This window comes from Trichomycterus rosablanca, chromosome 10 (assembly GCF_030014385.1).
Source record: "Trichomycterus rosablanca isolate fTriRos1 chromosome 10, fTriRos1.hap1, whole genome shotgun sequence".
Classification (NCBI taxonomy): domain Eukaryota; kingdom Metazoa; phylum Chordata; class Actinopteri; order Siluriformes; family Trichomycteridae; genus Trichomycterus; species Trichomycterus rosablanca.
This window is the reverse complement of record NC_085997.1, coordinates 11,544,084-11,562,563: the sequence shown is the minus strand read 5'-3', so window position 1 is coordinate 11,562,563 and position 18,480 is coordinate 11,544,084. Positions and strand designations below refer to the sequence as shown.

At 40.0% G+C, this 18,480-nt stretch overlaps 1 protein-coding gene across 1 annotated transcript in view; it reads right to left on the bottom strand.

Moving 5' to 3' along the window:
* The window catches only part of ca10a (carbonic anhydrase Xa), a 368,721-nt gene that overhangs the window by 40,226 nt on the left and 310,015 nt on the right, over positions 1-18,480 (bottom strand). The window contains exon 6 of the mRNA XM_063003919.1: positions 18,048-18,233. Within this exon, the coding sequence (XP_062859989.1) occupies positions 18,048-18,233 (186 nt within the window). The remainder of the gene's footprint in view (positions 1-18,047; positions 18,234-18,480) is intronic.

Genomic DNA, 18,480 nt, shown 5'->3' with positions numbered 1-18,480 from the left:
ATATCAATGTCTTTAAATGTCAGTGCCGGTGATTAACAAAGGAGACAAACAAATGAATCACCAATTCAAACTGAATTTGTTACTCAAAGCCCAGATAACCAAACTGAAGTGTTCTTATTTTAAACAAATTATCAGAAGAATCAATTAATTGAAAAAAAGTCTATCATGCTAGGAACAGTTGAAAATAAAGGAGGAGGAGGAGGACAACCAGCAACAAGATAAATTGATACAATTAGAGTAACAATGAACAAGCAATTAAATAGCCTGAGAACACAGAAGAGAAGACAGTATGTTCTAGAGAAACACTATTCATACTGTCATTAGGAGCTGGAATTAACTTGATGTTTGTTTGTTTGTTTATTAAGATTTTAACGTCATGTTTTACACTTTGGTTACATTCATGACAGGAATGGTAGTTACTCATTACACAAGATTCATCAGTTCACACAAGGTTTTATCGAATACAGTCATGGACAATTTAGTATCTCCAATTTACCTCGCTTGCATGTCTTTGGACTGTGGGAGGAAACCGGAGCACCCGGAGTAAACCCACGCAGACATGGGGAGAACATGCAAACTCCACACAGAAAGGACCCGGACCACCACACCTGGGGATCAAACCTAGGACCTTTCCGCTGTGAGGCGACAGTGCTACCCACTTAGCCACCGTGCCGCCCCAATCAACTTGATGGCACACACACATACATACATACATACATACATACATACATACATACATACATACATACATACATACATACATACATACATACATACATACACACATACACACATACATACTGTACATACATACATACATACATACATACTGTACATTTATAAATACGTTCATACATACACACATCAGCCCCGGTTCTGGACTGCTTTGTTTGGGGGGGCAGTAAAACCTAATGAGGGGGCATGTTGATAGTCATGTTTTTGAAGCCAGAAATATATTCAAGGCTTGATTTGTGCATGAATGATGACAGCCAAGCTATTGATACTGGCTTAAAGTGATGTATGAGGTAAAGAAATAAAAATGCATGTTTTCGAACTTAAACTTAAAACCCAATGATTAAAAAATACATGTTGATTATGTAAATGGAGAAAAAAAGATTATCTAATTGTATTTCATTTTAATACGCCCGCTTAATTAAATTGCCATTACTAATAGAACAACTCTATTTCTTGAAAGGCTTTAATACAAATTTAAGTCAAAGTTGACAAATGTACCTACACACAGACTGAGAATATTCAAACGTGGAAATAGGAATGAGTGAGAATATTTATATTATTGGGAAATTAAAATATAAAGAAAACAAAAGAATACTAATTCTGTAAAAAAAAAGTGTTTACCAGTATACCTGCCTCTCGCTCACACTAACAGAACATATACTGCCGAACTGAACTGTTTGGGGCAGTCTGCCGATTTTTATATGACTCAAAGAGCCAATCAGGAATAAGCAAGGAAATACTGTATCTTCACACTGTAAAACAAAATGCATTTTTGTGATTGGTTCAGAGATAATTTTAAAAATAGCCGTTGCTTGCATTGTGCTTGGGGGGGCAAAGACACAATTTGGGGGGGCAAAGACACAATTTGGGGGGGCAATGCCCCCCTCAGCCCCCCCCTAGCGCCGGCCCTGACACACATACATACTTTTGGTCATAAGGTGGAGGTATACCTACTACATTGGCAACTGCTAAATAAAACAGGGTCAGAAGTAAAAGTATGCATCATTATGTAGGCAAACTTAAAAATCAACAGACCTTTGCTCCTTACTAAAACCTTTGTGCTCATCAGGTCGAGATGCCAAGACTCTGTCATGTCAGGTGGCTTTGCTTTCCAATCAGAGTCTACAGCTGGCATCTCTCCTCATTTCAACATGCCTGTCAAGTTTAAATTTGAATTTATTGTGTTCTCAGGTAATCTTTTCTCTGTAAATTACTCAAGCTTACAGCAAAGCTGCAACAAAGGTTTAAAGGAATTTGGGCCGAGGCAAGACAGCAATCTCTTTCATTCTTTACGAGTGACGGGAAATTACTTTTTGAAGAGAAATATGAGGGCATGGAGGAAAATAAACTTTTTCATAAACTGCACGTAATGATGCATAGCATAATAAAACAAACTTCACCCGAGCTTTTATACAAGTTTCTAAGTGGGGTAGGTGGGCAAAACAACTTTAGATTATGAACGTGCAGACAGTTTAGAGTGGCAGACAAACAAACCCTGGCAATTTTTATCTTATGTTACAGTCCACCTTAAAAAACATTTAAAATATGCTTCCCCCCCCCACACACACACACATTATGACAAATATGGTTTGCTGGATATTTATTTCCATTTTCCATTATCTGCTCCATTATCTGGCTTCTCAATTATACAATCAGCAGATTTTAATAGTCCACATTCACTCACTCACTTTCATAACCGCGTATCCAATTATTGTCGCAGGGGAGTTGCTGGAGCCTATCCCAGCTTTTCAATGGATGCATGGCACACAGAAAACTGAAGCTTCCAGAGGAAACCCACGTAGACACGGGGAAAACATGCAAACTCCGCGGAGAAAGGACCCGGATCGCCCCGTCTGGGGATGGAACCCAGGATAATCCATATTCTCCACTTAAAAAATAAAACCAAGCCATGATATGAAGAAAGTCTCCACAAATGTAACTTACTAACCTGGGAAGGTTTAATTCTTGGCTCCAGTTAATGTCAATGGGTTTGGTGTGGTCCTTATATATCTATTTAGGTTTTCTCCTGGTAATCTCTTTCTTTTTTTGGTGTGTGTTGTCTTGTGATTAGACCTTGATCAAGATAAAGCCAGGATAAACCATAGTCTACCAAAATCAAACAACTTTTTCAAGTCCTTGTTTTATGAGTATGGAAAGAAAGAGATAACTATAATATAGGAGAAATATAAAATATGTGCTCAGATGGTGCACTTGTAAATTATGCTTGCTCCCTACTGCTGGTGCTGCTCCAGTGGTGCCAGTTAGCTATGTCTGATGGCTGAGGCATTTTAAAGGATTGGCATCCTCTCTGGGTTGTGATACTGTGCCAGTCATTTAGGAGACCCATCACAAACGCTGACCAGACTAAAGCGGTAGTAAAGCAAGAAAATGATATGAAAATATCAGGAATGTTGTAAAATAAAGATATATTATACTACATTATTATAATTGCATATTTTTTTAATATTATTTTATTATATAATTTTAGTTCATTTCAATCTGTGTGGGTTTCCTCTGGGTGATCATGACCAGGATAAAGCTTAGGTAAAACAGACAATGAAAGAATGTACATCTAGGGTTTGATTTGGTATTGATATTTAAAGTTTAGTATTCAATATTTAACAAGCCATCAAAACCAAAATAATACTTATATATACACAACACATACACGATTCAGGTATGACAGCAATTATACACCAATAAGGCATAACATTATGACCACTGACAGGTGCAGTGAATAACACTGATTATCTCTTCATCACAGCACACGTTAGTTGGGCAAGCGTAAGGATTTGAGCGAGTTTGACAAGAGCCAAATTGTGATGGACTAGGTCAGAACATCTCCAAAACTGCAGCTCTTGTGGGGTGTTCCAGGTCTGCAGTGGTCAGTATCTATCAAAAGTGGTCCAAGGAAGGAACAGTGGTAAACCAAAGACAGGGTCATGGGCGGCCAAGGCTCATTGATGCATGTGGGGGGCGAAGGCTGGCCGTGTGGTCTGATCCAACAGACGAGCTACTGTAGCTCAGATTGCTGAAGAAGCCCATGCTGACCTCTGTCCACCGCAGAAAGGGCAACAATGGGCTTGTGAGCATCCGAACTGGTCCACGGAGCAATGGAAAAGGAGGCCTGGTCTGATGAATCACATTTTCTTTTACATCACGTGGATGGCCGGGTGCATGTGCGTCACTTACCTGGGGGACACATGGCATCAGAATGCACTATGGGGAAAAAGCAAGCCGGCTGAGGCAGTGTGATGCTATGGGCAATGTTCTGCTGGGAAACCTTGGGTTCTGCCATCCATGTGGATGTTACTTTGACATGTACCACCTACCTAAGCATTGTTGCAGACCATGTACACCCTTTCATGGAAACGGTATTCCCTGATGGCTGTGGCATCTTTCAGCAGGATAATGCGCCCTGCCACAAAGCAAAAATGCTTCAGGAATGGTTTGAGGAGCACAACTACGAGTTTGAGGTGTTGACTTGGCCTCCAAATTCCACAGATCTCAATTCAATCGAGCATCTGTGGGATGTGCTGGACAAACAAGTCCAATCAGTGGAGGCCCCACCTTACAACTTACAGGAGTTAAAGGATCTGCTTTTAGCATCTTGGTGCCAGATACCACAGCACACCTTCAGGGGTCTAGTTCAGTCCATGTCTCAATGGGTCAGGGCAGTTTTGGCAGCAAAAGTGGTGGTCATAATCTTATGCCTGATCATTGTATCTTAAGTGCAAGAAGTGGAACTTTATAAGGAATATGAGTAAAGAATTAAATGTATTATATAACAGTTTAAACAATGCAGTAATGTCTGTATTGCTTCTTGATGTTTCCCATCGTTTTCATGGATAGCTTGGTTATGTTTTAGATGTTTAATGTCACCACTGTCCAAATGCCCCATGCAATTTCCCTGCATGCACGTTTTAGCAGTAAGAATTAGTCAATCAGACAGTAGTGGCTTCACATTTAAGAGCTTGTGAAAGATGTGGGTTCAGGCCCCACCAGTGCCAGTCTACCAGAATTGGGCCCTTAAACAAGCTATTAAAAAGTTCAGGTTTATGGATTTTATCCTGCATTACTTGCATGTCTGTTTGGATTGGTAAAATGCCTACATGTAAATAAAGTTTGCCAGTCAATTAAGCTATGATTTAGTCAGTCATTCTGTCAGTCAGACAAACTGTCTGTCTGTCAACTGTTGTCAGTCATTAATTGAAAGTATGTTTGTTGTCCAGTCAATCATTAATTAAGCTGATTAATCAAGTCTGTAATTTAGTTAGTCAAGTCTAAAGTTTTGTCACTTATGCCTAGTTCACACTACACAATTTTTGCTCTCATTTTCACTCGACTGGTCGCCGCTAGATGTGGCAGCTCAGAGGCAACTCAGCGTTTGCTCGGGGATTGAAACTCAGCTTTCAAAACACGGCTCTCGATCGATATGTGTGAACTGTTTAACAACTCAATCCGTGCGGCTTGCTTAACGCGGCTCGCTGAACGAGGCTTGCTGATCGCAGACTGAAGAAAAATACCTAGCATGTTCAATATCTGAACCAGTTGCAGACTCAAAATTGTGTAGTGTGAAAGGCGTTGTGAGCAGCTTGCGAGTGGCAGCAAGTGCTATGTCTGACTACAGTCAACGAGAAAGCAAATGAGGGGAAACCAGGGGGAGGAGTGTAAAAACGTGGGGCAGGGGCATGATACAGTTTCTATCAGAATACATCGGCGCACACACACAAGCTTTACAGTATTTGTAATCTTATCGTTCATGCCAAACCATAATACCAACAATGCATTGCAAAATATATTTATTAACCTCCAACTCACTACAGAATAGACAATCCCTGCTGGTCGCGTAGCCCAATCCACTCAAATTCATTTAGTTTTCCTACTCGTTTTTATGCTTCAAATCAACGCACAAACAACTTTGATCGCTTGCTACTTGTTGACGTGCATTTTTCGAACTTGGTATCATTAAACCCCCTGTCACTTCTCGCGTGTGTTTTTGTGACAATGCAATTCCTCCCGGTGATAAATCGTGTAGTGTGTAATCCTCTATCGTGAATGAAGCCACTGTGGGGATACACAACATTGCACCTGTAGTGCCGATCCCAAGCCTGAATAAATAGGCTGCATCAAGAAGGACATCTGGTGTAAAAACTGTTGCAAATCATTTATGCGGACAAGTGATCCACTGTGGCGACCTCTAACGGGAGAAGCCAAAAGGGGTCATTCATTCATTTAGTCATTTACTTTGTGCTTTAGTGAATTTAGTCACATAAATGTTTAGTCAGCCATTGATAAATCAATTAATTATTAATAATTAAAATTCAATTAGTGTGTCGATAGGTCATTCATTCAGTCAGTTGTCTATTTTGTCAGAGACTGAATAAATAATTTATTTTATCCAATAATTCATTTATTTATTTCATCATTTAGTTGTTTAGCTGTCATTAAGTCAGTCAGTCATTTGGCTGCCATTTGGTGGCGGTCCACCAGTACCACAGTCATAGTTCATCAATCACCTGTCTGTCAGTTAGTCAGTCAGATGGTCCATCACTCATTCACTCACTAATTTAATTATTGTTTATTTAGTGTCAGTCAGCAGTTCAGTCAGTTTTCAAGACTGCTTGGCAGTCTGGCATAAATCAATTCTTAAATATTTCTTTACTCATATTATAGCTTTTTGAAAAAGAAGTAAATTATGAAATATGCAAAAGTTAATCCAAAGACAGACAGATCATCTATAAATTAATCAAGGGTATACAAAATGATTACTGAGTAAATGGTGATTTGATTAGAGGGTTTTATTTCTTATACTGACTGTGAAAAGCAGTCAGTTCTTCTCCCAAAATCCCACACCAGCAAATTGCTTGAGCTAGAAAACAGTGGCAGGCCACGGCTCTGTACCCTGCCAAAGGGGGAGTAAAGGAGCAGACAGCACAATAATGAGTTCTGGACAGGAGCACACAAGTGAGGGTAAGGAACACACCCCCACATCCACATACCCACACAATTATTGTGTTTGGCAACCCAGCAAGAGTCAAACTCATCTAAGTTTTATCCAAACTGAGCCTGAACTTAGCTGCTACTTGTGGGTTTATCATTCTCTTCTGTTTGGTTCTCACACATTTATTTATGCACTAAGATTCGAGGTATTCATCTGATACCAGCCAGAGGAGCGAAACTGCAAGAGGAGAGAGGCTAACATTAGCTGTGTGGTCTCTGTGAGTGAACCTGTCATTCCACCAGTGAAAAGGCATCTGCGATACAGCATAAAGCAGCTTGTACCTCTTGTGGCCCCCTGACAAGCTTTTTATTGTGTGACAGCCAGCCCTGGACCTTAAATATGAAATATGAAGACAGTAAGTCAATATCAGGTTGACGGCTGGACGGCACTAACAGACCGAATAAAAAGTGCCCATTTGGAACCAGTGCCTAATAGAACAGGAATCAAAGCAAGCTCTCATAAAGTAAATGAACCCAGACTAAAAGAACAGCCCACAGTCTCATTTAATAATGCTAAAGAGTCTGGGTGCAACCAATCAGTGCAAGCTTGAGCATATCCAGAACAGGACACAAATCTATTGTAATGCACCAAACACTCAACAATTTGCTCAATTACAACAAGAAGCAGTTTAGAGCCTTCCAATTCTGAAAATTGTGACGTCACAAATCCTTTAGTTTGAGTGCCATGCAAAAACTATCTGCATCACTGAGCCACAATCAATTTACATACATACATACATACATACATACAACCAAAAATCAAAAAAAGTTGGGACAGCATGGAAAATGCAAATAATAAAAAACACAGAGTTTTCTACATTTATTTTGACTTTTACTTGATTGCAGACAGAATGAACCTGAGATATTTCATGTTTCATCGCTCAACTTCATTTCATTTTTTAATAAACATCCATCAGGCCTGCAACACATTCCAAAAAAAGTTGGGACAGTAAAGCATTTACCACTTTGTAATGTTGCCATTCCTTTTCACCACACTTAAAACACGTTTTGGCACCGATGATACCAAGTGATTTAGTGTTTCAGCTTTTATTTTGTCCTTCAAACACGTTTTGACATGTGCAACAGTACAGGCTCGTCGTTGTCACATTTTTCGTTTCAAAATTCTCCACACATTCTCTATTGGGGACAGGTCAGGACTGCAGGCACGCCAGTCCAGTACCTGTACCCTCTTCTTCCACAGTCATGCCTTTGTAATGTGTGCAGCATGTGGTTTTGCATTTTCTGTTGACAAATACATGGACATCCCTGGGAAAGATGACGTGCTGAAGGCAGCAAGCCATCTGAGGGATCAAAGATCACGGACGTTCAGCTTAAGCTTGGCCTTTACGCACTAAAATTCCTCCTGATTCCTTGAATCATTTAATGATATTATGCACTGTAGAGGGGGAAATATGCAAATCCATTCCAATCTTTCTTTGAGGTACAATGTTTTTAAACATTTTAATCATTTTCTCACACATTTGTTGACAAACTGGAGATCCTCTGGCCATCTTTGCTCATCAAAGACTTTCCTGGATGCTGCTTTTGTACCAAATCATGACTACAATCACCTTTTGACATCACCTGTTTGGAATCACATCATTATTTAGTTTTTTCACCTCATTACTAGCCCTAAATTGCCCCCATCCCAATTTTTTTTGGAACGTGTTGCAGGCCTGAAATGCAGGAATGAAGGTACAGTATATTAACACATTAAATGAAGTTGAGCAGACAAAACAGAAATATCTTGGGTTCAAACTGTCAGCAATCAAATAAAAGTCAAAGTAAATGTAAGGAACACTGCATTTTCATTTTATTTGCATTTTCCAGACTGTCCCAACTTTTTCTGATTTGTTGTAATTTCTTGAATCCTGTTCATTGTTTTACCCAGTATTTACTTCTTTTCTTGTATTGACTTTTCTTGTATTGGTTTTAGTTTAACCTTGTATTGTCCTTTTCTGCATGTTTTCTGCTTTGGATTATCCTCTCAGCAACATGGTTACATTTGGTACCTCAGGTTAAGCAGCTTACCAGCTGTTCTATCTTGTTTTGTGCACAGTTTTGTGTCACACTGGAACATGAAGGGTGCTTTCTGAAACTCACAAAGTTAAAAGAATATTGTTTTTTTGGATAGAAATAATTAATTGTATACACACATTGTTTTGGCCACATAGTATCTATGAGTGTGTACAGTCCTAATTGGAATGGGGAAATTATCTGGACTTAAAGTTCAAACATTTAGTAACATGATACATAAAAATAAAAGTGTTTATTGTTTAAAAGAGTTTAATTTCAGTTTTGCTAAGAGCGGTTAAAAAGGAATCGACTGTGGTAGCATTTTAAAATGTGCTTATTTATTTATTTTCAGCACTTGCAATGCCATTTTAATAAGCACATTTTCCTCAGCATCTGAGTGCTGACATGAAATGGAAACGTGTTATTTCACCAGCACTGATAATTAAAACTAAATGGAAATATATTAGGAAAAATGCTGAAACCTATGTGTGGATAACAATTCTAAATCCAGTCTGTGATTTGCTATGGTGTTAAATTATTAGGAAAAATAATTTGCATACCAAGTTTCTTGTGTGACTAACTCATTATCAAAGTTCATTGACATTTTTATTCTTGAATCTAATACAATCTGTGATCTATATTTAGAGAAAGTGACATTTTGCAATTTGCAACATCTCAATAGGAATTCATTTATTTATCTTCAGTTACTGTTTCATTCTGATTAGGAATGCAGTGACTTCACTATCACCATGGTTGCAAGGTGTGAATAGATCACTTACTTACCTATTCACTTATTAATTTAACTCATTCATTCACTCACATGAATCTGTGATTTTGAGCAGCCAGTCTACGTATATGCATGTTTTGTGAAATAGGAAAAGATTTCTTCCTTTTATGTCTGAGGAAAAAAATGCATACATAGGAAGAACATGCTGAATTCCTCAAACAGAGTAACTGAAGAAGAGGACTAAATCCACATCAACTAAACCCATGTTGATGTGATCCACTGTTCTGTCCAACTTTAAAGACTGGAATCTTAATCAAGTCAAGTCAACTTTATTTATATAGCGCTTTTTACAATGGACATTGTCTCAAAGCAACTTTACAGACTTAAGGACCAACAGACCAAAAACCCCTGTTGAGCAAGCCGAGGGCAAAAAATACTGCATCTGTTTATTCATCATTAATTTCAATAGATTCTTCAAAATCAGAAACAAAAATCATTTCATTTCACCAAGTAAAAAAATATATAAAAATAGAATATAAAATTAAGAATGATAAAAAGCCATGGAAAAAAGCTGTGTATACATGCAGATAAGTATATTTATACCTGGCCACTCAAGTGGGCAGCCACATGAACAGTGATTGGCTGTTGTTCAAAGGGTTGGTAAGCCGTAACTCATAACAGGTTCCTCATAACTGGTGCAATTACGACCTCTACTGGCTGATTGATGCTGCCTGCGCAGAGTTGGGGAATAATGCTGATCAGGGTGTGGCTCTCCATGTACAAGGCTGATCCGCCTTACCACTTTGTAATGTTGCCATTTCTTTTTACCACACTTGAAAGACGTTTTGGCACCGAGGATACCAAGTGATTTAGTGTTTCAGCTTTTGTTTTGTTCCATTCTTCCAGGAATGGAGGTATATTAACAAATGAAATGAAGTTGAGCAGACAAAACATGAAATATCTTGGGTTCAAACTGTCTGCAATCAAATAAAAGTCAAAGTAAATGTAAGGAACACTGCATTTTTATTTTATTTGCATTTTCCCAACTGTCCCATCTTCTTCTGATTTGGGATTGTAAATTATCATTGACTTCGTGGAAACAATTATTTAATTCCACCAGAAAACAATGGGCACAAGACAAGAATACCCTGAACACCGTTGTGAACACCCAACAATGAGCTTGTTGGTCATTCCATGTCACACCCAAGGGCATTACTATAATCCAATCTATTTCAGTGGTCATTGCCTTGTCCAAGCCATTGGAGTTTTCCTCATCAAACTCACCAAACCAAGAAAGGGCCTTCACCAAACTGTTGCCACAAAATTTTAAAAAACATGATTTTGTGCATCTGTTAGAAAAGAGTGGGGCTGATTTATGTACACATACACATACAACCTACTCTGAGGTCAGTGTGTGAGTGGTGGATTGGTGCAACCAGCAACCCATACCAGAATAAAGCTGTTAGTGAAAATAAATGAAAAGCTGTATGTACAAGACAGTATAGTGTATGTACCCTCTGGACCTGTTCTTCTTAGTTTGATGGTGAAACCTATCGAATCCTGGAGTAATACTGTGGATCTTTTAGCAACACGGGATTCAGGAAAAATATACTTTTTATATAAAGTCTATATCTAGTGTTGTTCCTGCATGTTTGCAATATCTGTCAGTTCATCACTGTTATTTCTGTTTGATAAGACCTTCCAACTGCTATCTCACCCCACTGATGGAGCGAACATATCACTGGTGTTAGAACACATCAGATATGACAAACTGAATTAAGTTATGTAAAAACAACTGCAGCTGATCTATATGCTGATTTTATCAGTGGATTCTGTTTATAAAATCACATAACCATCATTTTTTCTTCCTAAAATGTTACATTACTGGGGATTATTTGAAAAATATGAAAAAATCTGCGAAGGGAAATGACAGATCTGGGATAAACCAGTTTTGAAGACTTTTCTAAGTAGCTCAACTTTTATAGCTATTTTCATTAGCCATGATTCTTCTTTTGCTGGCACCTGACAGCCTCATAGATAAGAATGCATTACATCATAATTGCACCAAACAAGAATCTTTAAAGAACCAGCAAAAGGCCCGAATTTGTATTGAATTGTATTGTATTGTAGTGACCCTTTAAAATGCACAAATAATATAAGCTAAAGTTTACTCATCAAGTTTTGGTAATCACACAAAACTCTCAAAACTGTTACAACCAAAATGTACTTAGAACAAAAAGCAAGGAAAGAGGTATTGTGGTTGTTAAAATCTCCAACCCAGGACCTACTAATCTCTCTTATTGACTCTCAGATCAGACCATCTGTTAATGTAAGAAGCCGTGAAGTTGTCCTGGATAAACAGCTGACCTTCTCTCCTCATGTAGCCAACATGAAAAGATCGTGCCGGTTCATCCTCTACAACTTCAGGAAGATTCGGCCATTTCTCTATATGGAAGCTACTCGGATTCTTGTCCAGTCACTTGTAATCTCACGGTTGGACTAATGCAACTCCCTACTGGCAGGTGCTCTTATGTCCACTATTAAACCTCTGCAACTCATGTAAAATGCAGCTGCTTGCCTGGTTTTTAACCAACTAAACACTGCCACATCACCCCACTGCTGCGTTCTCTTCACTGGCGTCCTGTAGCTGCCCACATTCAGTTTAAAACACTGATGCTCACCTACAAAGGCAAAAATGGACCAGCCCCATGCTACCTTCAAGGTCTAATAAAACCCCTCTCTGTACCACGCAACCTCCGAGCCACTAGTCTCACTTGACTTGATCCTCCACCCAGAACTTGAGGAAGACAAGCATCAAGGCTCTTCTCTGTACTTGCAACCAAGTGGTGGAACGAGCTTCCATTGTCTGTCCAAACATCTGAGTCTCTCGCTGTCTTTAAAAGATAATTAAAAACCCACCTCTTTACTAAGCACTTATATTCTTGGACTGCTGTTTACATGAACTAGAGTAAGGTAATGTCTACAGGTAATGGCACAGTTGTGGCCTAGGGGTTAAGGTACTGGACTAGTAATCCAAAGGTTGCTGTTTCAAGCCCCACCACTGCTAGGTTGCCACAGTTGGGCCCTTGAGCAAGGCCCTTAACCCTCAATTGCTTAGACTATATACTGTCACTGTCGCTCTGGATAAGAGCATCTGCTAAATGCCGAAAATGTAAATGTAAATATGTTATTCAAAAAGGTTTTCCAAAGCCATTTCTGTGATGTTCAACCAAATTACAGTGACATTAAGAAAACTTGTAACTGTTGTAAATCTACCCAGGACTGGCCCACTGCAAAAAAATGCTCTCAGATGCTTAGGAGTTGCTCATTCAGAAAGGTCTGAGAAAAGAAAATTCTATATATTTTTCTAGCCTAATCTGTATGACTAGATACTAGAAAGTAGTAAATACAACCCCAAATCAGAAAATGTTGGGACAGCATGGAAAAAGCAAATAATAAAAAAACATTGCAGACAGAATGAACCTGAAATATTTCATGTTTTATCTGCTTAACTTCATTTCATTTATTAAAAAACATCCATTCCTGCATTTCAGGCCTGCAACACATTTCAAAACAAGTTGGGACAGTAAAGCATTTACCACTTTGTAATGTTGCCATTCCTTTTCACCACACTTAAAAGACGTTTTGGAACCGAGGATACCAAGTGATTTAGTGTTTCAGCTTTTATTTTGTCTCATTCTTCCTGCAAACACGTCTTAAGATGTGCAACAGTACGGGGTCGTTGTTGCATTTTTCGTTTCAAAATTCTCCACACATTCTCCATTGGGGACAGGTCAGGACTGCAGGCAGGCCAGTCCAGTACCTGTACCCTTTTCTTCTGCAGCCATGTCTTTGTAATGTGTGCAGCATGTGGTTTTGCATTGTCTTGTTGAAAAATGCATAAACGTCCCTGGTAAAGATGACGTCTTGAAGGCAGCATATGTTGCTCTAAGATCTCAATGTACTTTTCTGCATTAATGCTGCCATCACAAAAGTGTAAATGACCTTTGCAAAGAGCACTGACACAGCCCCATACCATGACAGACCCTGGCTTTTGGACTTGTTGCTGATAACAGTCTGGATAGTCCTTTTCGTCTTTGGTCCAGAGCACACAGCGTTTATTTTTTCCAAAAAAGACCTGGAATGCTAATCCATCCCAGATGCCTCCAAGCCCAGAGAAGTCGACGCCGCTTCTGGACATGGTTAACATAAGACTTCTTTTTTGCACAGTAAAGTTTTAAGTGGCATTTGTGCATGTAACTACGTACTGTAGTGCTTCACAAAGGTTTGCCAAAGTAATCCCTTGCCCATGTGGTTATATCAGCTATTGTTGAGTGGCGGTTCTCGATGCAGTGCCTTCTGAGGGATGGAAGATCATGGGCGTTCAGCTTAAGCTTGCGCTCTTGGCCTTAACGCACTGAAATTCCTCCTGATTCCTTAAATGGTTTAATGATTTTATGCACTGTAGAGGGAGAAATATGCAAATCTCTTCCAATCTTTCTTTGAGGTACATTGTTTTTAAACATTTCAATAATTTTCTCATGCATTTGTTGACAAACTGGAGCCATCTTTGCTCATCAAAGACTCAGCCTTTCCTGGATGCTGCTTTTGTACCAAACCATGATTACAATCACCTGTTGACATCACCTGTTTGGAATCACATCATTATTTATTTTTTTCACCTCATTACTAGCCCTAAATTGCCCTTGTCCCAACTTTTTTGGAATGTGTTGCAGGCCTGAAAAGCAGAAATGGAGGTATATTAACAAATGAAATTAAGTTGAGCAGAGAAAACATGAAATATCTTGGGTTCAAACCATCTGCAATCAAATAAAAGTAAAAGTAAGTCTAAGAAACACTGCATTTTTATTTTATTTGCATTTTCCATACTGTCCCAACTTTTTCTGATTAGGGGTTGTACTTTATACATGCCCAGTAGACTGTGAACTCTAGTTGATGTTGGAAAGATATTGACTATCAACCGCTCAAAACATTAAATCCAGCACTGAAGGTTATGTCAATAGCTTTCTAATAAGAAAGATGTGCTAGCGTCGAGCAAATGCATGCTAATGGCTTGATAATGAAGAGTAAACAGACATGACTAGGCTTGGGTGGCCCGGTCACAGGTTGCAAATGCTCTGATAAACTGTCTCCACTTTATTTTATTATTGTTTGTATATTGGCTGGCATCCACTGGGGGAGGGGCGGAAATTATAATCATTAATTACGCTGAATTTGCCCGTCAAGCAAATGATTATTTTGCTGCTGTTCTAATCGCTAGTCTTATTACTCCCTAAGAGAAATGTCAACCCGGCACAGACTGGTGACTTCATCAGATGATGGAGGCTGCAGTGCTGTGCTTTCTGAAATTACTCTGCATGCTTAATTGAGATTTCTTATAATGTGCTGGTGTCTTTGTGAAAGAGGTTGTGAATAAAATAACGGGACATTATAGATTAACAAGAACAAGTGGGACCATTTGAGGAAAAATACACAAATTACTGTAGCAAACTGCAGGCTATGTGTGCAGTGCAGAGGGGCTTTGAGGATAACCAGTCCTGTTCTGAAGGGGGAGGGCAAGGTACATAATGGGTCTTCATGCCTTTATGTAAAATCATCCATTGTTTTATTTAGGCCAATCCAGGACACACAAGACAGGTGTGTATCAGGAAAAATGGACAAGCGTAAGGATTTGAGTGAGTTTGACAAGGGCCAAATTGTGATGGCTAGTAACTGGGTCAGAGCATATGCAAAACTGCAGCTCTTGTGGGGTATTCCCGGTCTGCAGTGGCCAGTATCTATGAAAAGTGGCCGAAGGCAAGAACAATGGTAAACCGGCGACAGGGTCATGGGCGGCCAAGGCTCATTGATGCACATGGGGAGCGAAGGCTGCCAAGTCAACACCTCAAACTAGTTGTTGTGCTCCTCAAACCATTCCTGAACTGTTTTTGCTTTATGACAGGTGGTACATGTCAAAGAAACATTAACATGGATGGCAGGACCCAAGGTTTCCCAGCAGAACATTGCCCAAAGCATCATTCATATATATATATATATATACTGTATATATTGTGGCGCCGGCGAGTAGGAGGGAGAGTGTCGGGGCCGCGAGTGAGCTGCCCTTGGTCCACCTCCTTGGCCTACCTAGTTGGTCCACCTTGTAGAAGTAAAGTCAGAGCCGATCGCTCATTTATTGCTGCTGTTTGAGTTGGTCATCTTCTACACCTTTATCAGTGGTCACAGGATGCTGCCCACAGAGCGTTGCTGGCTGGATATATTTTTGGTTGGTGGACTATTCTCACTCCAGCAGTAACAGTGAGGTGTTTAAAAACTGCATCAGTATTGCTGTGTCTTATCCACTCATACCAGCACAACACACACTAACACACCACCACCATGTCAGTGTCACTGCAGTGCTGAGAATGATCCACCACCCAAATAATATGTTCTCTGTCTTTGTTGTGGTCTTGTGGGGGTCCTGACCATTGAATTACAGCATGAAAGGGGGCTAACAAAGCATGCAAAGAGACAGATGGACTACAGTCAGTAATTGTAGAACTACAAAGTGCTCCTATATGGTAATATACAGTATATACAGTGTATCACAAAAGTGAGTACACCCCTCACATTTCTGCAAATATTTCATTATATCTTTTCATGGGACAACACTATAGACATGAAACTTGGATATAACTTAGAGTAGTCAGTGTACAACTTGTATAGCAGTGTAGATTTACTGTCTTCTGAAAATAACTCAACACACAGCCATTAATGTCTAAATAGCTGGCAACATAAGTGAGTACACCCCACAGTGAACATGTCCAAATTGTGCCCAAAGTGTCAATATTTTGTGTGACCACCATTATTATCCAGCACTGCCTTAACCCTCCTGGGCATGGAATTCACCAGAGCTGCACAGGTTGCTACTGGAATCCTCTTCCACTCCTCCACGATGACATCACGGAGCTGGTGGATGTTAGACACCTTGAACTCCTCCACCTTCCACTTGAGGATGCGCCACAGGTGCTCAATTGGGTTTAGTCCATCACCTTTACCTTCAGCTTCCTCAGCAAGGCAGTTGTCATCTTGGAGGTTGTGTTTGGGGTCGTTATCCTGTTGGAAAACTGCCATGAGGCCCAGTTTTCGAAGGGAGGGGATCATGCTCTGTTTCAGAATGTCACAGTACATGTTGGAATTCATGTTTCCCTCAATGAACTGCAGCGCCCCAGTGCCAGCAACACTCATGCAGCCCAAGACCATGATGCTACCACCACCATGCTTGACTGTAGGCAAGATACAGTTGTCTTGGTACTTCTCACCAGGGCGCCGCCACACATGCTGGACACCATCTGAGCCAAACAAGTTTATCTTGGTCTCGTCAGACCACAGGGCATTCCAGTAATCCATGTTCTTGGACTGCTTGTCTTCAGCAAACTGTTTGCTGGCTTTCTTGTGCCTCAGCTTCCTTCTGGGATGACGACCATGCAGACCGAGTTGATGCAGTGTGGTCTGAGCACTGACAGGCTGACCTCCCACGTCTTCAACCTCTGCAGCAATGCTGGCAGCACTCATGTGTCTATTTTTTAAAGCCAACCTCTGGATATGACGCCGAACACGTGGACTCAACTTCTTTGGTCGACCCTGGCGAAGCCTGTTCCGAGTGGAACCTGTCCTGGAAAACCGCTGTATGACCTTGGCCACCATGCTGTAGCTCAGTTTCAGGGTGTTAGCAATCTTCTTATAGCCCAGGCCATCTTTGTGGAGAGCAACAATTCTATTTCTCACATCCTCAGAGAGTTCTTTGCCATGAGGTGCCATGTTGAATATCCAATGGCCAGTATGAGAGAATTGTACCCAAAACACCAAATTTAACAGCCCTGCTCCCCATTTACACCTGGGACCTTGACACATGACACCAGGGAGGGACAACGACACATTTGGGCACAATTTGGACATGTTCACTGTGGGGTGTACTCACTTATGTTGCCAGCTATTTAGACATTAATGGCTGTGTGTTGAGTTATTTTCAGAAGACAGTAAATCTACACTGCTATACAAGTTGTACACTGACTACTCTAAGTTATATCCAAGTTTCATGTCTATAGTGTTGTCCCATGAAAAGATATAATGAAATATTTGCAGAAATGTGAGGGGTGTACTCACTTTTGTGATACACTGTATATATATACATACAGTATATATACTATTGTGTATCTGTATGAGTGCCTAACCGACTGATAGCAGAAGACTTTATTGGTTTTCAATATTACTTGTCAGTTTGAAGGTGATAAAGTACAATGTTACCATTATTTTTACATATAGTAATGGGGTCTCTGGAACCCAAAATAATTATTAAGTACAAACAACCTCAACTGAATGTGAAGGTTAAAGAAATATAATTTAGCAATAGCTATTGTATACTAAGGTGGTTTTGTTTCATGTGCTGCCAGCTTCACATCGACATCAGACACTCATTTTCCTGCTCTAATGGCCCATGATGCATGTCTGCAGTCTGAAAGTGAAAACCCAGTGAACCTGTGGGACACACTACACTATCTCAGCTTACCTCCCCGGAGAAAGCCTGGCCGTTAAGGAGGTGCTCCGACCCCTGTCCATCTTCACTGCCAAAGTGTAATCTGATTTCTTCTAGCCGGTGGCTGTATGTCATTGGTCCACCTGAGATGTTCACCAAGTGTTCCTTGTCCAGTCGCAGTGAGACATGGCGGCCAGTGTTATACATGGTCCCTCCAACCTGGAAAAAAACCACAAGCAAATAGGCATTATATAAAGTACTTTTCAGGAGTGAAGAATTAGACCATGACTGACAAAATGCTAGCGCACAACCTGGAACCATTCAGTGATAATTTCCATCTTATGCACCTGGCAGGTAGGATATGAGTGGCAGTATCTGGATGGTTAGGTGTAGTCAGCTAAGAAGCGAAGAGAAGTCTTTTAATTGAAATACAACCCCAAATCAGAAAAAGTTGGGACAGCATGGA